This window comes from Apteryx mantelli, chromosome 2, assembly GCF_036417845.1.
Source record: "Apteryx mantelli isolate bAptMan1 chromosome 2, bAptMan1.hap1, whole genome shotgun sequence".
NCBI lineage: Eukaryota > Metazoa > Chordata > Aves > Apterygiformes > Apterygidae > Apteryx > Apteryx mantelli.
This window is the reverse complement of record NC_089979.1, coordinates 94,563,426-94,588,736: the sequence shown is the minus strand read 5'-3', so window position 1 is coordinate 94,588,736 and position 25,311 is coordinate 94,563,426. Positions and strand designations below refer to the sequence as shown.

The 25,311-nt window shown below is 38.5% G+C and overlaps 1 protein-coding gene across 8 annotated transcripts in view; it reads right to left on the bottom strand.

The window, feature by feature from the left end:
• Window positions 1-25,311, bottom strand: part of INVS (inversin) — a 116,228-nt gene that overhangs the window by 35,442 nt on the left and 55,475 nt on the right. For 7 of the 8 annotated variants that reach the window (XM_013957726.2, XM_067291087.1, XM_067291085.1 and 4 more), the window contains 4 exons: window positions 23,513-23,680; window positions 19,635-19,815; window positions 10,488-10,597; window positions 6,302-6,473 (listed from right to left, as the gene is read on the bottom strand). In XM_013957726.2, the coding sequence (XP_013813180.1) occupies window positions 6,302-6,473; window positions 10,488-10,597; window positions 19,635-19,815; window positions 23,513-23,680 (631 nt within the window). The remainder of the gene's footprint in view (window positions 1-6,301; window positions 6,474-10,487; window positions 10,598-19,634; window positions 19,816-23,512; window positions 23,681-25,311) is intronic. The other variant, XM_067291090.1, reaches the window with a different exon arrangement.

The window sequence follows — 25,311 nt, the reverse complement described above, 5'->3', positions numbered from 1 at the left end:
TGAAATTAATTTGTATGAAAACCATGCAAGTTGGTTCTACAGACTCCCATTCTTCCATAATTTTCTCTGTCTTCTCATCCTTCAATCTATGTAGACTCTACTAAGTCTAAATAAACAAATAACACAGAGACATTAGCAGATTAAGACCTCAAAGTGTCCTATAACTGAAGTTACTATCAGTACAACTGCATCCTGCTGGCACTGTCAACTAGAGTTGAGGAAAAGATTGAAAGGCTAGTACAACCAGTTCAGGGTTGTTTCTGAAGGAAAGGCAAACCACATATGGCAGTGAGATTTCAAACAAGTGGAAGAAACATATTTTCTAGATTTCACTTAAAAATTAAAATCAAAGTGCTTTGGATTATTTGCTGTAATCAGCAATTAATCAGATTATCCACATTCTCAGAGGCATACTGCCTTATATCTAAACTATTTCACAGATGACAAATAACTTAGAATAAAAATACAAAAATGTGCAATTCTATAAATGTACATTTAATATAGTAAAATTCATGTTTCCCCTACAAATTTCACACATATCCATCCTTGGTGAGAATTCCATCTGCTCAAACAAGCAAAATGTGGAGCTTGAAATAGTACCTACATGTGTCTATTTGCTTAACGTTAAAAAAGGCAAGGTCAGGATCCAGCAGAGGCATTATACAGAAAGGCCAACACTAAAAGGAACTGCTTCTTGAACCCTGTCCAGAGTATTAAAACAGATGGTTTTTTTGTATGTGCCTGCCACTGTTTAACACTGATGCTGCTTCATCCTGCTGATTAAACAGTAACCCAGTGTAACCTGTTACATAGTTTCCACTAAAAGGCACAGTTTGTTCATATAGTCAGTGAACCAAATCCAGCTGAAGTGTGTTGCCTTAAAACATTCTCAAACTTAGTGATAATAATTCTGTTACACAGAAAGAAGAGGAACTTACTGCAAGAAAAGGGGTCATAGCCAGAGACAGTATGGGAATTGCTGCCTTAATGACTGAAATCGTGCATTTAAGATGATACTAATATTTATCCGCTGCAGCTATCATGGGAAAAAAAAAGAAAAAAGAAGCATAGGAACATTCATCACACTCATGAAAAATATTTGTAAGCACCAGTATCTGTACTAGCGATGTGGGTGGGTGGCTATAAGTAGCAATTTGACAGGAACGAGATTCCTGCTGCTCCGTACATTTGGATGGGCCTGATTTTCATGATCTGACCTCACAGTAAACCTTAGCTTCTGTTTTTTGTACTGCATTTATTATGAGACCAAAAGCAGTAAACTACTCAATCAGATGACACATGGGGTGCGTATAACAATATAAAAGAGCTGCTGTGTCAGCTTGGCCTGTTTTTTCCCCTCTATCACTCATTCTGACGCAGGCATCTTGTTTCGCACTTTGTGCTCAATATTTTCTTGTAAGTCAAATTTTCTGTGATGGAGTCACGGTGACCGAACAGATTCTTCAGCCAGCTGGGCACAATGGAACCTTTGTTTGCCTGACAGGCAGAGCCCTCAACATTGTGCGCAGTGACGGCAGAGCTATAAAGCTGCCCCTGTAATGCTCCGGCAGAGCTATAAAGCTGCCCCTGTAATGCTCCTGCAGCGCTGATCTCTGAGAACAGCCACATTCCTTTTCCTTGGTGTCATTTTCCTACACAATAAGGAGAGGCTTGATGTTCTATCAAAGCTAGGAGCTGAAGGCAGAGCTTGCTCTTTTTATGTAAATGTAAAAAGCTATGTTAATGCAACATTATAACTAAGCTTAACTGAGCCCATGCACAAAAGTCAAAACCCCACAAACTTAGTCTCCGCAAGCAACTGTATCCCAGGTCCAGTGTCATGTACACAATTTTCTATTATTCCACAGTTTCCCATTAAAATACAACACTACTTTTCCCTCACCAAAACTCAGGAATGATTAAGAACTGTAGGAAACTGTAGGATTAGGAACAGGTCTGAAATCAGAAAGTGATTTATTGGTGGACTTCCTTTTAACGTGACAGCTCACTGTGATAAAAGCTTATGATATTGTACATGCTTGCAAAATGGTAAAATTCAGATTGTTTGACAGCAAGCAAAGAATGCAACAGTTCTGAACTTCAATACTGTTAGTATGTTCTACTCAATGACAGCTTCATGTAAATGGAAAATCCATTTATTTCCTTGGATTAAAAGCCCTACAAGAAAATCAAGACTAAAAAGTATTACACATGACTGCTTTGAAAGGTTTAAGACTGAAGGATGATGAAACAAAACACCTCAATTATTTATAATATAACATATGACTACTGCCTACATGGAAGAAAACCTTTTTTAAGGAGCTTTAATAAGCACAGTGTCAACATAACACTACTTCACCTTATAGTCCGAAACACATACTGCATGGTATCTGAAAGGGAACTGTCAGGAGGGAGCAAATGTAGGTGAGTGATAAAAGATGAAACAAGACTAAAATGGTGAAGTATATAGTTTCTAAAGCAGTCAGGCATGAAGACTGTTATTTGTCACATAATTTTTTAACTCAAAAATTACAAACTATATCAACTTGAAAAGCCTCATTTTTGGTATGTTAACTTGTAAGTAAAACAAGATATTACACTTTTAAACAGAATTTCATAGTGACTGTATTTGACTTTTTAAGTAAAGACCACCATACACGCAAAGGAGGTAGTAATTTCAAATTGTAAGTAATAGTCATACTTGCTGTCTTTCAAATGCTGAACCATGCAGCCCTGACATTGCATTCATTTACCACTTCTATGTAATTCTAATAATAGAATAGAAGCCATAAGTGTGACCTGAAAAGAAAAAAAGCTGTGGTGCAGTATCATCTATATTACCTATAGAGTCTGGTTCCTGGCATAAACTATCCATCATGTGGACTTCATCTCAGAGGAAACTAATTCATTGGCTCCAAAAGACAGCCAGAGAGTAAACTAACATGCATACTAGATGATCAGGAGACCAGGATTCAGAAGCAAATGAAATAATGATATTTAAAACCATACACATTCCTCTAATTTTTTGCCCTCCCTGCTTTTTGTGAAAGGCCACTCCAGAATCTCATTCTTCTGATGTTAGAATTTTTTTTTCCCAAGGTCTGGCGTGAATTTATTTTTTGTGAACTTCTCTCTAGCTGCTCTTGTACCAAGACTTCAAAACTTTTCCTTGTTTTATATTTCTTGAAAGTATCAACAACCATCAGTCGTACTCCTTCTCTGCCATGGTCCTGTCAGGTTAACGAAGCCACATTCTTCTAACCTTCTCTCAGAACAAATGCTCCTCTTCTTCTATTACCCTAAGGTTTTTTTGACCTTATTACAATTTGACTCTTCCTTCTTGAACATGGACAGCTAGAATTATACACAGTATCCTGTTAAAGTATCACCACCCCCAGGTAAATCTTTCTCCACCTCCGCTGCACATAGCTTGTTTATCTGAGGTTGAATTCACAGGCATATCATAGTAGCAGCATGTAGTCTTCTGTAAACAAATCTACATAAAAATTCCTTCTCTACTATTTCCAGCTAACAAGCTACCAACTTAATGTACAAAAATTTGTTATAAAGTGTATTAAAATTTAAATTATATTTATTGCTTGCAATCTCATGACCATTATCATTAATCAGTTTCATTTTCATTAACCAGTAAGGGATCTCAAAGATAGGTAATCAAACTGGTTTACTAAATTACATTTTATGCTCTTTTCCAATTTATCATCATATTTTAAAGTGCTCCATTTTCAAAATGAATCTACTTTGCCAGGTCTAGTTCAGCTTGACTTGGACAATTCTTACTTTATTCCTTCAACAATATTCCTCTCAAAAATCAAAGCATTTTTGACAATCATTTTTTTTCCTGTTTATTTTAAAAAGTAATTATTACCAAGATAGACGCACAGCACTTCTCAAGAAGTTTTCCACTCTTCTGCTTAGAATGGAAGTTACAGAGTTCTGCACATCTCATTTAAACATATTCCAATCCTTTCATATCTTCAAGCAAATATTTTACTTAATTTTTCAAAGATTCACTTTTAAAAATTAAAAGCCTTAAAGATTTTTACCTTCTCGGTAATATGAAAATGAATCAATATCTGATATACTGGATCCAAAGTTATCTGCTGCAAATAGCTCTGCTACAAATTAAAATTAACACATGATCTCTTAGCGGTTCAGTGATTACCTCTTGAAGAAATCTCTTCAGTATCATATGCAGAATCAACAGAAATATCATTTTTATTCAGAAAGTAAATACTCCATAATTAATTAAGTCAGTACTAACAGATCTCTAACAAATTAGAAATCTCTGCATTATACCTGAATGCAAACCTGGGATCTATCCCAGATCAGATGAACTCCTTAGAGTAAAAATTCCTCAAAGTGATCCTTCACAAAATGATCTTAACCCAAAAGATACCATGCTATCTACTCTCTCTATATTGGGCATTAATTGCAGGAGTTTGGTAGCAGGCGGCTGCAGGGGTGACCTGTTTGGGAGGAGGTTATGAGCTGTCCTGTACCTGTCACAGTTGAGTCCAGCTGGCTCTGAAATGGAAGAAAACAACTCACTGTGCACCAAAACTTCAACCAGTCAGAGGAGCACATGGTACCTCTGCTCATATTTAAGAAAAAGCAGTAGCTGCTAGAGGCAGGACACACGTGAGCAGACACGTGGAAAGGTATGTGAAGAGACATGAGAGGAGAAAATGGGAGAAGAAAGGAGGGGACATGTGAAAGGGGACATTGTTGTGGACATGGCTGAAGATGCACTCTTGGAAGAATGTGCTCCATGCCAAAAGAGGTATGCCTCAGAGGTGCACCTGCTCAAGCACGAGTTCTCCATAGGCCACAGTCCCTTTGCTGGTGAACCTGCTCTGGCATGGATCCTCCACAGGCCCTTCAGTGTGTACTTGCTCCAGTGTCAGTCCTCCTTGGGCTGCAGTCCCTTCAAGGGAGTACTCACTCCAGCATGGCTTACCCATGGGCTGCAGTCCCTTTGAGGGGGCACTATCTCTGGTGTGGCCTACCCACAGGTTGCAATCCTCTCAGAGGTGTACCTCCTCTCCTCTCTTGGAGGTGTACTCCAAGAGTACGTCTCCAGCCATGTCCCCAACAATGTTCCCCTTTGACACGCCCCCTCCATTTCTCCTCTTTTTTTTTTCTCTCTCATGTTTTTTCACATATCACTTCACATGTCTCCTCCTGTGTGTGCTCTCTTGTGTTTCCTCATGTGTGCCCTCTCCCAAGCAGCTACCACTCTTTCTTAAATATGTTTGAGCAGAGGTGCCTTGTGTTCCTCTGACTGGTTGAAGTTTTGGTGCACAACGGGTTGTTTTCATCCATTTTCAAGCCAGTTGGACCCAGCTGTGACTGGTACAGGGCAGCTCATGACATTCTCCCATGCAGGTCGACCCTGCAGCCCTCCACTACCAAACCCCTGCAATTTATGCCCAGTACACTGTCTTTCCTTTTTTTTTTAATTCTTATGTCATCAGTACACTACATTGCTCCACTGCTTTTAGTTGCATTTCCAACATTGTTGAATACATATACTCTTCAATACCTGTCTCTCAGTCAGAAGTGTTATTCCGTTCTTGTTGAGTACTATATAGATATAATATTTTACCACAAATTCTTACAATTTTTCATTAAAGGAGATAAACTTACAGTGCTATAGGATTCATAATTCTGAAATTCATCACTTGAGTACTTGAATTCTGAAACATTGAGCTGCACACACATCATCTTTCTCTTTGGTAAGATAATGGGATGACTAACTTCTTGGGGGTTATCAAATATAAACTTTTGTTTGGACAAATGAAAAGCAATAGCCCTAATCTCTATTACACTAGCTCTATAAATAGCCATGCTACTTCTGATTTTCATGTTGATGATTCAGCCACTTCACTGGCTATTTTGCTCTATATTGTTCAAAGTTATTTTTTTACTTACAAAGATTTTTTAAAAGGCATTTTCATGGAGGGCTTGTTATGTAATTATATCTTATTTTATTCTTCAAAATATGGAATAGCTCTTCATTTCCCAGGACTATAGATCTATTAAATGTCAGCCTATTGTGTTTCAAATGAATTGGTCTAATCTGCACAGAAAAGACTTGTTTTCTCCCACAATAAAGCAATGAAGTGAATCACACACACAATTAAACTAATGTAAAATATTTTCTGAATTGAGACACAAGTCTAGGAAAAGACTAATACAGATTTTGACAATGTTCTTCATTTTATGTAAATCACAGCAACTGCAAACATCCAGTGGTTCTTTACTGTAAAGCACGCCTTACCTGTGCCAGCATATTTGTCCGTCATATTGATATCAATATCCAATTTCAAATTCAGCATAGTCCTAATGACATCATCACTGCCTTTCCCAGCTGCCCACATGAAGGATGTTCTTCCCTCAAGATCTGAGTCATCTTTCACAGAAGGATGCTTCAAAAACACTTCAACTGTTTCCTGAAAAGACATACCGCTGAAATTAACATAAAAAGGAATTTGTAACAACAAGAAACTATTGTGTCTTGTTTAGCTGTTTATGAAGCAAAACAAAGCTTCATTTTTCCTTTTTATGTTTATATAGAGTAATAGCTCAACAGGAGCTTTGTATTTTCTGCTATGCCCTTTTCTTCTTCAATGTTCATAGCTGTATCCTTAATTATGAGCTTAACACTGTCATTCACTTTATACTCTTCTTTTTAGTGTCAAACATCATGTGTTTATGATAAGGAAACAAAAGACTACAGTCACTGTGAGGGAAATGATGGGAAAAATATTACAGGTACATCAAAATATCACTGCAACATTACAGTGCCAAAATATTTTTCTTTTAAAATACTTTTCCTGCCACATTTCCTTTTTTGTTTCAAACCTGAATATGACTGTACATGCTTATGTTTTAGTTTTCCAAACACTAATAAATAGACAATATTAAATAGGGACTTTTGGGGCAACATAGACCCTTTTTTCCTACTATTTATTAATAACATCAGGTACTGAATTACTGAAATATAACAAATCAAAAAAGAGCATGAAATTCTTTGTACCTGAGTCCAGACTTTCTACTGTTAATTTTCACATTAGAATCTCTCTATAAATCAAAGTAAAAAGAACTCTTTCCTTGAAATGCCAGGTTTGTGTTAAGCTCTAAACAAACAAGTCCACTTGTTTAACCTGATGCTTAATTCTTCGTAAGCCACACAGTAAAGGGAGGGAGAGGAAATCACCATTGTAAGAAAAAAATTATGGAAGAATTTCCTTTTTCTCTCTAAAAGCTTACAAATGCCGTATATTTAATAGTTTGCAAAAAACTATTAATAACTACAGATACCGTAAAAAATGAAAACTGAAAAAAGTGGTATTTATGTTCTTTTTCTTCCCCCAAAGTGCTGGCACTTTTTTGTCCTTTCCCCCATGTGACCCCAAATAGAGCTCTATCAGTGTGCTCTAGACAGGATGAGAATTCCTTGGCTGTGATAAAGCCCTTGCTCAGATACTCAACCTAGATTCATAAAGGTTTTTAAGAGCCTAAGTCCTATTTATTAGTTGAACTTGAACACCTAACGTTTTTGTGAATTTGGGTCCATATCTAAAATACCAATTTATTGTAAAAAGGTCCAGATAGAAATAATAAGGATTAAGTCTTCTACACCAAACAGCATGTGTTAATAGCTTTGTGCACTCACATTGATCCCCACTACCTCCAGTACAAGTGGCTATTCATTAGGCCAACAACTCAGCACCCTACCAGAATTCTGAACTGCTTGAAATCCTGCAAAGTGAAAAGTAGTCCAAAGGCTGGACCTTTTTAGTAGTAAGGCACAAGCCCTACAAACATAAATAAGTAATTTTATTTTTCCATTAAGTTTTAACAAATCAAGCCTTCTTTTAACCACTCTTTTTTTCCAGTCTTTTTAATGGGAACAAATTGGAAGAAAATCCCATACTGCTGTAAGAGTTATTTTTCAAAATAAAGATACCACAACTTGAGAATAAAAATAAATGAAATTAAATTGAATGATTAAGAGATCAGAAAAGAAAAAAACCCAAGTATTTTTCACTTCAATTCTACATGTATTTCCTCATGAAAAACTGCTTGTTTTGCCTTTATAAAAATGGAGAAAACAAAGCATAAAACAACAAGGCTGAAAAACAACAACAACAAAAAAACCTGGAGCCTTTCATTCTATGCTACCAAGAAACTGAAAAATACTAAAAATCCAAAAAGAAGACAGAAATACACACTTCATTTACTAGGTCAATCTATACAAATATGTGAAGGAGAAATACATTGCCTTGGACATTTCAGAAAAACAGCAGCAAAATTCATGGAAAAATTCAAAAGAAATAAGTCAATAAGGTCAATAAATATTTAGTCCTGTAATCTGCACTCTAAAATCAATACTAATAGAGCATCTGACTTCACTGATGAAGTTCAAAAGACAAATGGATGTTTTTTAGACCTTCTGCAGGAATTCATAAGCCTTATATAATGAGTGGGGATAGGTCAGTCCAGAAAACATGTGCTTCACCTCAATTAAGTGCCAGCTAAGTCTCTTCAGTCTTAAAAAAGAAAAAAAAAAGAAATAAAAGAAATAAAGACAAAGAACAAGGTATGAAGTTAGTTAAAACTGAGAGCAGCCAAAGCATTTATAATGAACACAAAAGATCAAACTTCCTTCTTCTTCTTTTTCTTCTTCTTGCTATGGACTAGGAAGCATCTCATTTCAACTGAGAAGCATACCACATTTATCCGGAATTTGGGCAATTTGTACAGAACAATAACATGACTCTCAAACCATATATATATTTATAGATATATAAATACCACTGCCAAAACAAATATGGACGTGTCCACTCAGTGGTTTGAACTATGTGTATGGAATGCAGTAGTGGGAATTATTCAAGGATTTGTATGCAAGGGAGAAAGAAAATCAAATAGAGGTGCACAGAAACAATCTGGGTGGGAAAAGAGAGAGCGCTCCAGACAATTTAGGCATGCATAGTATGTGCCCTTGCAGGAAACATGGAGACTGGAATCTTCAGATCACCAGCTAAAACCCTGTAGATCTGAATGAGACTCTTCTGTTTGTTTTTTCACGTAATATGGGAAACACTACATCCACTGTAAGCACACAAGAATACAAAAGAACGTCTGATTCCATTGCCTACTCTGCTTCCCCCATAAAAACCTAAAAGATGTCATGGTTTGGTTGGCTGTCAGGATTAAAAGGTGGTAACAAAATGAAGATGTTTCATACAACTGAATCAAGCCCAGGGAAAGAAACCCAGTAGGAAAAATAATTTTGCAGGAATATATCAATACAGAAAAGAAAAAAAAAGATAAAAGCATACTGAGATAATCACTAGATTGTAAATTAAAACCTCCTGTCTTTCCCATAAGTCTGACTCAAATTAGAAAGAAAGGCTTTTGCAACTTAAATATTCTAGGCATTTGAGTCAGAGTTTTTACAATTTTACAATTTATGAAATTTAACATGTGGGTAGACAAGTGAGACCCAAATTAATGTCCCTGTTGAAGAGCAGGCTACAATATGAGCTCAACTACATTAATTGGACAGCCCCTGTAGTAAGGAGAGGTTATGAACAGTACAGCTGAAGAGAGAGAGATTAAAACAGAGTTCTCAACTTACTATACATGACATAATTCAACTATGAGAGAAAAAGGAACATGAAAAAAGCCTTCTTACCGTTTCAGTGCTTGAGAACTACTTATCTATAATCAGCAACCATTGAAGTGCTGGATTTTGTGCTTAGTTGTACTGTATCTCATCTGACTCTGGACAAAAATTATACATTCTACCAAAACATTAGATTTAGTCCATTTGAGAAACCAGTTTTCTTTTTGTCTGGAACGGCTAGCCCACTGATATTGAATACTGCACTTTTTAAAATACAGTGTTCACGGGGAACTGTGACAAAAGGTACTTGCTCTCTTTAACCATGCTTTATGAGATAAGGGCTACATTTATAATAGCAAATATTAATAAGTTAAACACCTTTTGAAGTCAAAGACTGGTTTGGTTGGTATTAAAGATAAAAGCAGCTGTACAAATACACATGGGTGTTCTCCCTCTAGATATCTTGTAAGTTTTTAGATTTTGCTACAACCAGTCTTAAAAAGGAAATGTAAAAGACTAGGTAGCATTCTCCTTTCTATTAAAATTCCTAAATTATTATTGTGTACTCTGATGCAAAAATATAGATTGAAGAGATTTTGTTTGCAAAATGATATAATCTTTAAAATCTATTTTATATTTTAATAGTTTGAAATCAACCATATTTATATTGTCTAACTTAGGAAAACCCTGAATTAAGCTCGTGCAGACACCATTTTGTATTATTTTAAAAACTATAACACTGTGTACAGCGTAACAAGAGTATAGAATAAGTTATGTCATAAATATTACAGCAAAATATGTTTACTTTATATTTAGGACCTGTACTACTTACAGCAAAGTTGCTTTGTGCTGCATAATGTAGCGGTGTTGCACCTTGACTGTCAGATGGGATAGTTCCAAACTTGTTTCTTTCTAATAAGAGATGTACAATCTGTGCATGACCTGAGAAAAATAACATAATAAAAACATATTAAGCAAATCCTAAAGTTAAACATTTTCCTAGTAAAAAATAGAAAAAAATTAACAGACTTCAGTAAATAATACTGTTTGTCTTGCAGTCAGAATGCTCTAAACATTAGGAGAAAGTCAGAAGACTTGCTATTTGAACTACTAAGCTTGGCATGCACTTTCTTCCCGATAGCGCACTAGTTCCACATTCTGTATCCTCATTTCTGAGGTGCATCTGTAAACCATAACGACCTATGAATAGGAACATGGAAAAAGACATATTCTGTATTTGTTTTAAAAGAAATCATTAGAGCAGAAAGAGAAATCATTAGGGAAATAAAAGATTTCCCTAAACAAAGAAACCAGCAGTAGTTGGTCAGACAACTGCAATATTAACATTATAATGAATGAGATGGATATTTCCAGAGAAAGCTGATAATCCAGCTGAGATGCTGCGTATGAGTGAGAGATCAGCCAGAAGCAGTAAAGCGAGCACAGACTGATTATGATGTGCAGTTTTCCATCTACTTTGCTTAAATGGTAGACCTAACCAACATTAACAATTTCATCCTACAGGACAGTGTTTTACAGAAATTAAGTTTGGATTCTTTAGTTAAGTTTTATTCAAACAAAATTTCCAGTGAAGATGTATAGCAAAATTTGGAGCATATTCTACTACCAGCTGCCCTATCTGCAATAAATATGGAAACAATAAATTGACACATACAACTCCCTCCATCAAAACAGATTTGAATATCTTTAGATTAAAATTATAAATTTGGGGGGGGTTAACATTATATCCACTTCACAAACAGGAAAAAAAGACACAATACTATTAATAAATATTAACTGATACTTTCATGTACTTTCCTTTATAGGCATATTAAATTCACAGAATATCTTGATAAATTGATATTTTTAAAAAATATATGCTGTAGTCACATAAAGATACTCTGGATCTTGCATGTGGACAGAACAGTCAATTTTTCAGCTTGTTACTTCTGCACTGTTGCCTTAAACTACTTTAGGATAATCAAAAAAAAAACCCAAAAAACAACCCACAGGTAAAGCTTTCCACTAGCAGTAAGCCTTTTAATGAAAACACTGACAATAATAAGATAAAGCTGTGTAACAGATGTAGTCTGCAGCTTTTATAAAAACCCTAAGAAATAGTGGGCTGGGCAAGCCCTCTTTTGTGGAATGACAGTTTCAAAATTTTATGTGTACAGAAGTATCAGAAACGAGAGGAAATGGTCAACTGGGGACAAAAAGGGAGAACTGCTACTTGGGGATATTTTTTTCTAGGGATGCAGAATCAATAGCTTTAGGTTGTTCAGGAAGCTTCTTCTTTCCTTTTAGCAATTTAGACAAGACTGGAAACACAACAACACACACACTGTCCCTTCCTAACAGGAAACACTGAAATGCCTAAGCGGGGCACGCATGTCTGCTAACAGGTTGGCCAGCCTGGTAAGGAGGGCTTTAAACTAAGAAAGATGGGGGAAGGGGAGAGTTATAGTGACAGGGTAGTTGGCAAAACATGGCTCAAGTCGGGATGCCTCCAGCAGGGAGGTGCCCTGGTGATGAAGGATACAGAGAAGACAGAGTTACTGAATGCCGCCTTTGCTTCAGTCTTTACTGCTCAGGCCAGCCCTCAGGAAACCCAGACCCTGGAGGCAAGAGAGAAAGTCTGGAGAAAGGAAGACTTCCCCTTGGTGGAGGAGGATTGGGTTAGAGATCATTTAAGCAAACTTGACACCCACAAATCCATGGGCCCCGATGGGATGCACCACGAATGCTGAGGGAGCTGGTGGACGTTATTGCTAAGCCACTCTCCATCATCTTTGAAAGATCATGGAGAACAGGAGAGGTGCCTGATGTCACTCCAGTCTTCAAAAAGGGCAAGAAGGAGGACCCAGGGAACTACAGGCCAGTCAGCCTCACCTCCATCCCTGGAAAGGTGATGGAGCAGCTCATCCTGGAAGCCATCTCCACGCATGTGGAGAAAAAGAAGGTGATCAGGAGTAGTCAGCATGGATTCACCAAAGGGAAATCATGCTTAACCAATCTGATAGCCTTCTATGATGGAAGGACTGGCTGGGTAAATGAGGGGAGAGCAGTGGACGTCATCTACCTCGACTTCAGCAAGGCTTTCAACACTGTCTCCCATAACATCCTCATAGACAAGCTCAGCAAGTGCAGGCTAGATGAGTGGACAGTGAGGTGGGTTGAGACCTGGCTGAATGGCAGAGCTCAGAGGGTTGTGGTCAGCAGCGCAGTCTAGGTGGAGGCCTGTAGCTAGTGGTGTCCCCCAGGGGTCAGTACTGGGTCCAGTCTTGTTCAACTTCTTCATCAATGACCTGGATGAAGGCACAGAGTGCACCCTCAGCAAGTTTGCTGATGATACAAAACTGGGAGGAGTGGCTGATACACCAGAGGGCTGTGCTGCCATTCAGAGAGACCTGGACAGGCTGGAGAGCTGGGCAGAGAGGAATCTCATGAAGTTCAACAAAGGGAAGTGCAGGGTCCTGCACCTGGGGAGGAATAACCCCATGCACCAGTACAGGTTGGGTGTTGACCTGCTGGAAAGCAGCTCTGCTGAGAAGGACCTGGGAGTGCTGGTGGACAAGTTAAGCATGAGGCAGCAATGTGCCCTTGTGGCCAAGAAGGCCAATGGTATCCTGGGCTGCATCAGAAAGAGTGTTGCCAGCAGGTCGAGGGAGGTGATCCTCCCCCTCTACTCAGCCCTGGGGAGGCCACATCTAGAGTACTGCGTCCAGTTCTGGGCTCCCCAGTACAAGAGGGATGTGGCACTACTGGAGAGAGTCCAGCAAAGGGCTACAAAGATGATTAGGGGACTGGAGTATCTCTCTTATGAGGAAAGGCTGAGAGAGCTGGGCCTGTTTAGCCTGGAGAAGAGAAGGCTGAGAGGAGATCTTATCAACGTGTACAAGTACCTGAAGGGAGGGTGTCAAGAGGATGGGACCAGACTCTTTTCAGTGGTGCCCAGCGACAGGACGCGAAGCAACAGGCACAAATTGAAACACAGGAAGTTCCATCTGAACATAAGGAAAAACTCCTTTACTGTGAGGGTGACAGAGCACTGGCACAGGTTGCCCAGAGAGGTTGTGGAGTCTCCTTCTCTGGAGATATTCAAAACCTGCCTGGATGCGATCCTGTGCAATGTGCTCTAGGTGACCCTGCTTGAGCAGGGGGGTTGGACTAGATGATCTCCAGAAGTCCCTTCCAACCTCAACCATTCTGTGATTCTGTGACAAGAACTAATGTTGCTGTACTCTCCCCATCTCAAGATTAAAAGAACTGAATTGAAAGAGGCACACTGGAAGAAGATGGTTTTGAGTACAATCCTAGGAGGAAAATTATGGGAGTACTGAGCCTGGAAAAAAAAGCTGCCTAAACTTTCAGAACACAGGACTAGAAAAAGGATCACTGAACTCTACTCAGGACAGGAGGTCTCCCTAAAGTATCTTTCAGAAGAAAGATCTGAGAGGGCTGTAAAAAATTTTGTACTTGGTGCAACAGTGAATAAACCTGTGCAAATATTTTATTTAGAAGGGATATAACTTGGCTGAGACTTTATGTACCTTCAAAATATAAAAGACAACAGGAGCAACAATGCCATACGATGCAGCCACATGCAACTCATCACCTTTAACAGAATATTTGTGGCTGTATCCCTGCACTTCTTTAAAAACTCCTAATGTCAACCCATTTAGTAACATTTTAGATTCTTTGAGATCTATAACCAACATTCAATATCTAACTTAAAAATAACTCTAAAAATTAATCATTATTTACTGATAAGAAGTTCCCGATGAGCATATTTCACTGAGAGATCTCAACAACTTCACAAAGTACTCCAGACATCTTGGCATTTCCTCCTTCTTCCTCCTTTATTCTACATAATCTGTTTTTCCAAAAAAAAAAAAAAAAAAAGCTTCTGTGTTAAATACAATCTGCTTCAGAACATGATAAATTTTGCTTATTGGACACAAATGAGTGATGACGACTGTTTCTTTGGGAGACCAATCTTAGGGTATTTTAAAATGTCTAATAATTTCTCTGTAAAAATTTAGTATCAGCACTTGAGTGCAAATACAAATTTGAGAACACTTTTGCTTGATTGCTTTTTTTGTTTTTTTAACTAAACATAATCATACTGCATGTACATTGTCACTGGAGCTGCAGTAACTCACTCCACTGAGCAATCAGATTTTTTTATTGGCGTTCTTTGTCTGCAGTGCCCCAAAGGGTCATGGGGAAGAGGTCTGTTATAAGAAGAGTAAGAGTGTTTGAAGGTTCTTTTCTTTTTATTCAGCACACAGTGCTTATTCTTTCCTCCTGCACTGAGGAGGACAGAAAGTAGGAGGTTAACTTTTAAAATGATTTTATCTTTGTGCCTGTCATGTTATGAGTTGAATTTTCCTCTATTTAGACTACTTCTATTTAATCATATCTGTAGCTCTTTTGCAAAGATTCAGTTTTGTAACTTGTAAGACCAAACAGTACAGAATTCACATACACAAGCTTATAATTTGCAGAGCATCTGAGCCTCAGGCTAGCAATATGAACAGAAAAAGAAAGCTTCATCTGAATCATCAACGACAGCATCAAATAGTGAAAAATCTAACTGAATCATGTTAGGAGAAGCCAGAGTAATTTTGGCCATTAATGAACACATTTGCTAGCTTATGGGTGCCACTGCATTCTGTTCCTCTTAAAGATGACACTAGCAAAATTTAGCAAGATTTCCTGATAATAAGCAAAGTTAAACCTGGCTTTTTGTGTTTTTCATAAAAAATGACCACCATAACATGGTTGAAAAAGAATAATATAGGCAACAATACAGGCTGGGGGCCAGTTGGATAGAAAGCAGCTTTGCAGAAAAGGACCTGAGGGTCCTGGTGTACAAGAAGCTGAACAGCAGTCAGCAGTTTACCCCTGTGGCAAGGAGGACAATCACAGCTGGGCTGTATTAGCAAGAGTGTAGCCAGTAGCTTGATGGAAGTTGATTCTACCCCTCTATTCAGTACTTGTGAGACCATATCTGGGGAACGCTGTCCAGTTTCAGGCTTGCCAGTACACGAAAAACACTAACAAACTGGAGTAAGTTCAGAGGAGGACCACCAAGATAGCTAGGGGGCTGGAGCACATGACATATGAGAAGCTGAGAGAGCTGAGTCAGTTCAACCTGAAGAAGAAAAGGCTGAGGTGAGATCTCATTCCTCTCTACAGTTATCTAAAGGGAGGGCGTAGAAAAGATGGAGCCAGACTCTTCTCAAAGGTGCACAGTGATAGGACAAGAGGAAATGAATGCAAGTTGCATTAAATTCCCATTAGATACCAGGAAAATCTATGTCACCATGAGAGCAGTCAAATACTGAAACAAATGCCCAGAGAGGCTGTGTAAACTCCACCCCTGGAGATATTCAAAACTGGACTGAACAAGGCCCTAAAAAAGCTCAACTAACCAGACCTGCTGTGAGCAGGGGTTTGCGTTGCATGACTTGTTTCTGCGCAGCAAACAAGCAACTAACAGATAAGTGGTTTGCACAGCCAAATCCAGACTCTGCCTCTAGATCTTCCAGGAACTTCAGGATGCCTGCTGCTGCTGGGGAAGGATAGATCCTAGTGGCTTCCAGCAAACTCTAGAAGTGTCTAATGACCCTATCAGCTATTCCTGACCAAAGGGTGCTTTGACCTTTCATCTTCAGCTGACTCCTGACTAGAGAGTTTCAAGCAGCCGTTCAACCGGTACTAGGGAGAGACGTAGTAACTGAGACACCTGCAAGGCCTAGAGTGCCGCTCCCAGAAGCAGCAGTTTCCACAACAGTTTGTGCAGAAGAGTGAATGGACAGGGCTGGAAATTCCGCTGATGGCAGTGTATGACTGCTCAACAACGGTGGTGATATGCCACAGGGCAGAGTCCCCAACACCAACTGAAGTAACTAACCCTGGCACATAGAGGACTCAACACAAACAGAGGTCCAGAGGGAGGATGCAGCTCTCCAGGTCTTGGCCTGCAGGAAGAGCTCAATGCCTCTTGCTAAGGCTGGGGCAGGAGGAGATGGTATCCTTGCCTGCAGCTGGAGTGCTGTGATCAAGGGGCTGTGTCACCAGTTTAAGGAGCTTCAGCAGGAGGAGAGCAGTACTGGATGGGCCAACCAGGGGTGGGGCACAGATGAATCTGCCATTCATGAAGAAAGAAGAACTGGTTAGATATGTAATGATCAGTAGCATCTTTGGTATTAGGTACCATGGAACTGTGGAGTTCCTGAGGAGAGCGAGGAGTAGCAGAGCACAGTCCATGGTCATCAGGTGAGCAGAGTCCAGCTTATGCAGGAAACTGGCAGGTGGGATCCCATGGAGGCAGCTCTGAAGAGTAAAGAAGCTCAGGAAAGCTGGCAAGTCCTCCTGGACAGCACCCTTCAAGTCCAAGAATGGTTCATCCCAATATGCAGGAAAACAAACAGACATATCAGGAGACCAACCTGGCTGAGCAGGCAGCCCAAGATGGAGCTCCAAAGCAAAAAGGGAGTATACAGGAGTTGAAAGCAGGCACAGGTTACAAAGGAAGAGTTTAGAAACATTGCTTGGACATGCAGAGATGACATCAGGAAAGCCAAAGCTCAAAGGGAGTTGAGAGCTCCAAGGGATGCCACAAGCAACAAGGAGAGCTTCTAAGCTCTCCTTTACTAGGAAAAGGCTGAGCATGGAAAATATGGACCTGTTGCCAAATGGGGCGGGTGATTTTGTGACAGGAGACACAGAAAGGGTGGAGGCACTCAATGCCGACTTTTCCTTAGTCTTCATCAGCAAGGTTTCCCAGGTCTCTGTGCTTAGAGAAAGGGTTCAAGGAGGAGGGGAACTACCAGCAATGGAAGAGACTTAAGTTGGGGATTGTTTGAGAGAACTTGACCCATACAAGTCTATGGGACCAGATGGGCCGCATCTAAGGGTGCTGAGAGAACCGGCTGATGACCTTACAAGGCCACTCTCAGTCATCTTGGAAAGGTCACGGAGATCAGGGAAGGTCCCAATGATTGGAGGAAAGCAAATCTTGCACCCAGCTTCAAAGAAGGCCAAAAGAACATTCTGGGGAACTGCAGGCCGGTCGGCTTCACTTCAGTCCCTGGGAAATTCATGGAATGAGTCATCCTGGAGCATGCTTCTGGGCACGTGAAGGGGAAGGAGGTGACTGGGAACAGTCAGCATGGATTTACCAGGGGTAAATCCTTTATATTTTATCTCTCTTACTTTACAGTTCCTGATTTCCCCTCCTCCAATTTCTTTATATGTTGTTTATAGGTTTTTCAAATTTATAAATCTATCTATATGCTTTTAATTCCATAGTCAGTACCCACGTTATTCCTGAACATTTCAAAGTACAACAAAAAATTAACATTTGAATCACTGCGCAAAGAAAGAAAATGCAACCTCAAGAATCAAGGACTCAGTAAGATGAATGAGCTTACAGTCTCAGCAAGAACCAGTAGATAGCTATAACATCCTCTAATACCCTTACAGTTATTTACAGAAGCTGATGAGCTGACCCACTGATTTTTTTTACTCGTTAAGTTTTTTAATGCCTCACTGGAGGACAGGAGGCTGGTAGCTTTTGCTGAATGATAAGTCATTAGGCCCACAAAACTGGTTACTTGATGTTGACAGATTACTTTTTGGAACAGATTTTTAAGAAGCTGAAAAAGCAGTGAATGTTTCCTCTGGAATCCACATACTTCTGTCCCTCTCAATCAAGTTTTCAGTCATGACATGAAAAAGTATGTACTGATCCCCCTGCTTACGGACTCCCTCTTTGCAATGGCAAATACAATGTTTCTATGATAGGGTACTTGTACGGACACAGAAAAAGGGCATCCCTCCTGAAAACTGAGTGTGTAAATGAGCAACACACACACAGAAAGGGCAGAGACTATAACGATAAAGGTAGAACATACAATGTGAAAGAGTGCAAATGTCACTTTAATACCACAGCTCGTGTGTATATTTCTTTTGAACGTGGCATCGCTGATATGGAATAAGCTTAAAAAAAATCCTCAAACAAAACATTCCTCCCACCCCAATACAGGAAGTCCAAAAGTAAACTGAAGGAAAATTAAAGGAAAAGAGAGAGATCATAAAAGGCAAATGGACTAAAATGAAATCATGTAAGCAGAGGGACAGATAAGAGTTGGAGCAAATATCCTGGCACGAGAAAAAGTATCTAAATTAAGATCTGAATGAAGTAGTCACTGGAACAACTAGTAACAAAATCCGTGTTGCAGCCACTGGCTCTGCCATTCCTTCTTCTTGGAATATCTTTCTTTCCCAAGCCTCAGGCCCAAAAGGTATGGTCCTTCCCTGAATAATTTAGGATCAGAAGATATCAAATATCATAATTTAGCTCAGAGAAATCTGATATTCTCTCTATGCTCTCACTTGACGCAACTCTATCTTCTATAGTTTCTCTGTTTGTTCTGGTTCTCCTTGTGGATAACTCCACAGTGTTCCACAGGTCTAATGCTTTCAGTATCATTATCTTCAAGATTACTAAGTAGATTCAGCTGTAGACCAATGTGCCTTACTTGGTTGGTTGCGCTAGCCACAGCAGTATACAACATCAGTAATGCAAGGTCTATGTTGGCACACTTTATCCTTCAAGGTATAATTCACCAGATGGATACAGACCTCTAGAGTATCAGTTTTTTTGATTTCTAGTTTCCTGAGAAACTGATCTATGCACAAACATCTAAGCAAGAACATCTGATATGCCCTAACTGTTCTTAATATAACCTGCTGAGCTAAAGCATTTTACAGTGCTTTGGAGAATTTCAAGCTAAAAAACACTCTGCACATGAACATCTAATATTGGTCTAGCAGAACTGAAATATTATTGTTCTAAGAGATTAGTTAGCACAATGCCAGAGTAGAATTAAATAAAAAACAGAGATGAAGATTAAAAAACACAGACAATTGATTATTAAATGACTTTTGCATTCAGTCAGTTTACCAAGCAAGGCTGCCCAGTGAAGAGGAGTTCGAAACAAGTTGTCATAAGATGTCACATTGCAGCCTTCGTAAGAGGTCAGGACATCAACAACAGCTATGTTCCCATCAGCAACAGCAAAATGAAGGGGAGTTCGCCCTTCATAGTCTTGCCAGTTAAGCAGAGATTCCGTAGGTGCAGCTTCCTTCAAAAAGATAAAAAAAAAAAAAAGAAAAAAATTAAGTTGAAGAGAAAAACTATATCCTCTTCATAAATCTTTTTAAAAATGTTTTACAACAAGAGGGAGATAAACTGTCCATATTCAGTACAAGATAGCTCCGCAACCAAATACTTGTTATAGCATGTGCAATTTTCAAACATTTCTTGTGTGTTTTTTTTAATATGTGCAATTATTGTACAAGATTCGATTTTTGATACACACCCTGTGATCTGTAGTGCAAGTGGCTCCTTACAGAGAAGCCTTAAAAGACTAACTCAGGCACTTGTGAGAATAACTGGATCTTCTTACCTGATTTTCTAAGTTGAACATGATATACATAGCTTCGTGTTTTTCTCCTAGGACACTCTGCTTTTGCACAAATTTATCTTACAGTTTTCCTCACAATACTTTTCTAACATCTTAAAACCCCATGACTATCAGAGTATTCCCAAAGGAGATGTCAAGGTCTCCAGCTGGCAGGATAGAAGTAAGATAGAAAGTATTTCTAATGAATACATCTACAACAGGCTGAATTTCAAGCAGATAACATCTTAAAAAGTATTGTGATTAGCCAGTTGATCATATAACATGGTCATGAACTTGATTTTCCACCACATTTTCTTAAAAACAAACAAACAAACAAACAAAAAAAACCCCAAGCCCCCATGTTGAATTACTCTTACTTAAGGCCTATAGCTATAGAATTTCACATTATGGTTGTTTCCTCTCATTAACTTTTTTCTAGACAGATTTCTCTTCAACATCTACTCAGGCAAAAGAACAGAACAGGTACAAATTAACATCATTTTAGCACTGCAGACATCTCCAAATGGCCAATGTAACAAACCCCCATGAAATACAAAATCTAAATTTCATTTTCTTGAAAAAAGCGATAACCCCCCCCAAAAAAAAAGAAAAGAAAAGAAAACAAGACAACGTAGGAACTCAGGTGGCAGGACACTAAACATCTGGAGCACAAGCAGAACGTTAAAACAAGGGCTTAAATAAACTATAGGGAGAAAGCCTACTGTTTTATCTTCAACAGTTCAGAACAATTCAGTGAAGTCAAGAGAATTTTAAGTCACAATAACTTTCAACAACAGCGTGGGTCTCGAACCATGACAATAACTGAGAAAAAAAATCATCCTGAAAATATAGTGCCAGACCATGTTCTACAACATGTTTATGAAACAGTGTGGGGACAGAAGGAGAACAAGAGAGGGAAAGAAGAGACTCTGATCAATGCATCTTTTTATCAAAACAGAACAAGTTCCTGATCCTTTTCTCATTAAATTAATTGCAACTTTTCCTACTGATCTCAATAGATCCATGAACAGGCCATAAATCACCTGCATTTGCATTATTTAAAATGCAGTAAGTATTACATATAAAACTAACATCTCACACTGAGGATGATAAATCAAGCAGCAGAAAGTCAGGAAATTCTAGAATTATGGTTTTTAACATGATGTTAATTTACCAAGGTTGTATATGCTGTATGTTTTATTTAATAGATAAAAAAATACATTTGGAGCTATATTTAATCATATTTCCTAAGTGCAATTTGGCTAAATTAATACTGCAGTAGTAACCTCAGCTCTGGAATGTCCTGACTCTTTGTTTCTTACTCTCTTACTTTCTAACAATGTCAACTTAAATTACTTTATTTTAATTTATTTAAACATCAACATATTTTAGACACTATACATAACCACTATTAAAATGCCCCATCTTACATATTTGAAAAATGTCGCAGTATTTTGTATCAGTAATATTAGTTAGCCATATCTTGATAGAAAAAAAATTAATGTACTCAAAACATACTGTAGTTCATTATGACAGGCAGCCACTAGCACAACCACAGAAGGTTAGAAACACAAAAGGTTGATAAACGTGTATTTGTCTTACTAAAAACAAAATTGCAGTTAATGTTGTTATATACACAAACCATAATAACCAAAGCATGAATACTACTTATTAGAATAAGTATTCAAAAGCATCTGATCTGAGCCATCACAGTGAAAAGCGAAGTTTTATGCCCTTACCTTTCTTTAATATTTCTCAAGACACAGCTAACTGACATTATGCTTACTTTCTGTCTATTCAAACTGCTCAGCAGGGGGAGTATAGAGCCCACTGCAAAAAACTTAGAAGGAACCTTTATGAGAATCATTTTTAAAGAATGACTAAATATGAATGACAACACAAACAGAAGTTAATACTGAAATTCTAACTGCATCAGAGGAAAACATGTTTGAACAAAATAAACAAAACTAAAAAAAAAAAAGCTTCTTCTCTTCAGCTATAATTTATCGATGTGATCTGGAAAGCTAATTTTTGATCCTTCCAAAACACAAAACTTTTAAAACATTTTAATAAATTACACATAAAAACCTTGTGTCTGAAAGTCACTGATGTTCCACAGAACACACCCCCATAACCTGCAGTTTTACTTTTCCAAAATGGTAAAGAAACTTTTAATGATAAAGCCTCTATTTACATTCTAATCTATAAACCTCATGTGCTCCATTTTCACTATATTTCATGGATTTCAGTATTAGATGCAACCAATTGTGCCTAACTGCCACCCCTGCAAATTCAACCTACTTTTTCAGCGTTTAGTTCTCTTTTCATTATTATTTCTTTTTACAATCACAATGCCCAGAAGTTCTAGTCACTGGGCAAGATTGCACTGGGCTAAGTACTGTATAAACATTAAACAGAAAAGGGTTCCATGTTCACTTTTAAAAATTTTAAAAGAGGAGACGATGGATACATTCAGATAACGGAGCACAGAAAGACAGGACAAAACTTTGCAGTATCATAGACTGTGGTCTCAATAAAACCAGCAGCTTAACTGTTGTCAAGTTTTTGTAAAGCAGCATTAGAGACGTCTGAGGAAGACAATGGAGAATAACAATTTTCTGTGGATTTCTTCCAAACTGTTAAAGATAACATGAGAGAAACAAGTTCTCAGCTTGCAAGCTAATCAGACACAGACAGAGAAGTCATTATAGTTAGCTTACAACCAACATGTCTAGTTCTGAAACAACTTTAAAAGAAATAGATAGGTTGTTGCAATATGACAGAAAAACTCCATTGTAACTGTTGTATTTTTCAACATTCTTAAAGTTCAGTGATTTCCACAGAATAAAAATCAAGGTAAAAATCAAACTAAGCATCTGATTGTAGTCATTATAGTTGTCAGTGGAGAAAATGAAACTGAAATGCAGCAGAAAAATAGATGCCATGAAGGAAGGATTATTTAATCTGTACAGAAAGATTTTTGGAGAGTCTCTCAGTAAACTGATCAAGGGCTCACTGATAATTGATCAGATATATCCTACAATTCTGACTAAACAATCAGGAATGAGATTGCTCAATACAGTTAACTGGAAGTAAACTTGCAAATAAGGAAGAAAAGACGCAACAAAGAACTCACTGTGCAGGAGGCAAATGACATGAGTAATATGACTGGCTATTTTAACTAGGAGAACTTGTAAACTCTTCCTCCCTCCTTCCCCTAAAAATGTGTAGTTAACACACCAAACTAATATGAACAGTATTCATAACCCATGATTTATAGCAAGGATATTCACTAGTATTTCAAGAAGACAAAAAATATTTATATCTCAGTAAAGGAATACATACAAAAAGGGTTATATATAATAGACTTTCTTACCAGAATACATTTCACTGTGTGAATTGCGCTAGGGTCCTTGTTGTTAGCTGCCCAGTGAAGTGGGATTTTTCCTTCAATATCAGGGATTCCAATATTTGAATCATGCTTTATGAGAAGTTTCACGTGCTCTGGGTTATTGTAGTAGGCACTCCAATGCAATGCAGTTTGCTGGGACACAACATTGGCAAGTTTTACAAAAATGTCAAAAAAGGAACAGAAGATGTAAAGTTCATTAGAACCTGAAATACATTCACGACATTTAGATTATATTTTCACAGAATCACACAGAACAGTTGAGAATGGAAGGGACCTCCAGAGATCATCTAGTCCAATTCCTCTGCTGAAAGCAGGGTCAGCTAGAGCAGGTTGCCCATGGCTGTGCCCAGTTGAGTTCTGAGTATCTCCATGGATGGGGCCTCCACTCTGAATGCTCAGAGCCTCCTCTCTAAACAATCTGTTCAGTGTTTGACCAGCCTCACTGTAAAGTAGTTTTTTCTTATGTTTAAATGGAATTTCTTGTATTTCCCTTTGTGCCCATTGCCTCTTGTCCGTTCACTGGATATTACCGAGAAGAGGCTGGCTCCATCTTCTTTACACTCTCCCATCAAGTATTTATACACACGGATAGTATCCTCCCAAGCTCTCTTCTCCAGGCTAAACAGTTCCAGCTCTCTTAGCCTCTCCTTGTAGGATAGATGCTCTAATCTCTTAATCATCTTTTTGGCCCTGCACTGGATTTGCTCCAGTATGTCCATGTTTCTCTTGTACTGAGGAGCCCAGATCTGGACACACCAGGTGTGTCTGGACACTCCAGATGTGTCCAAACACTCCAGATGTGTCCAAACACTCCACCGTGTCTGGACACTCCAGATGTGGTCTCACTAGTGCTGAGTAAAGGGGAAAAATCATCTCCTTTGACCTGCTGGCAACTGTCTTTCTAGTGCAACCCAGGATGCTGTTGGCCTTCTTTGCTACAAGGCTACACTAATGGCCCATGATCAACTCAGTGTCCACTAGGACCCCCAGGTCCCTTCCGGCCAAGCTGCTTTCCAGCCTGTACTGATGCATGGGGTTATTCCTTCCCAAGTGCAGGACTTGGCACTTCCCTTTGTTGAACTTACTCTTGAACTGAATTTTATTGAGCTTTCTTGAGCCATCTGTACAACATTTTAAAGTGCAGAAAATAATTATTTGTAGTGGTATCATAACATGTACTGTAATCTATTATGGTATACAAATTATGCAAATAAGTCTCAGAATAATATGTATGACATATTTGAGGCCAAATCTCATTCCACTGATATCTTCAATAAGTGTGGCTTTATTCTAGGCAGATCTGAAAAAATGTCATAATCTTCACAATTTGTTTTGTGTATCCTGCTCATTTGTTTTATTGATTATCAACAGTTATTACTCTAATAAAGATATTTGCAACACAAGGATATATGTTCTAAAGTTACTGTTTTGGGGGGTATCGTGGATTCCACTGCAGTCATGGAAGTTATTCAGGCAGATAAGGCTGTATTTTTAGAACAACACTGTTCATTCCACATGAATCCTACGATTCCTTGTGCTCCTGCACAAGACATGTGGACAAGCCATGACACTCCCCTAGTTCCCTTACAATTCTGAGCAGAATCCCAAGAAGTCTGGAAGCCAGGGATGGACACTTATTAAACGAACTACATTACATTGAAAAACTAGCTAATGTATTGATGTTCTGCACTGTCTTTGATTACTCCAAATTCTATAGGTTGAATATTATTCAATCTACCTTCCTCCGACCAATGGTAGTCGAA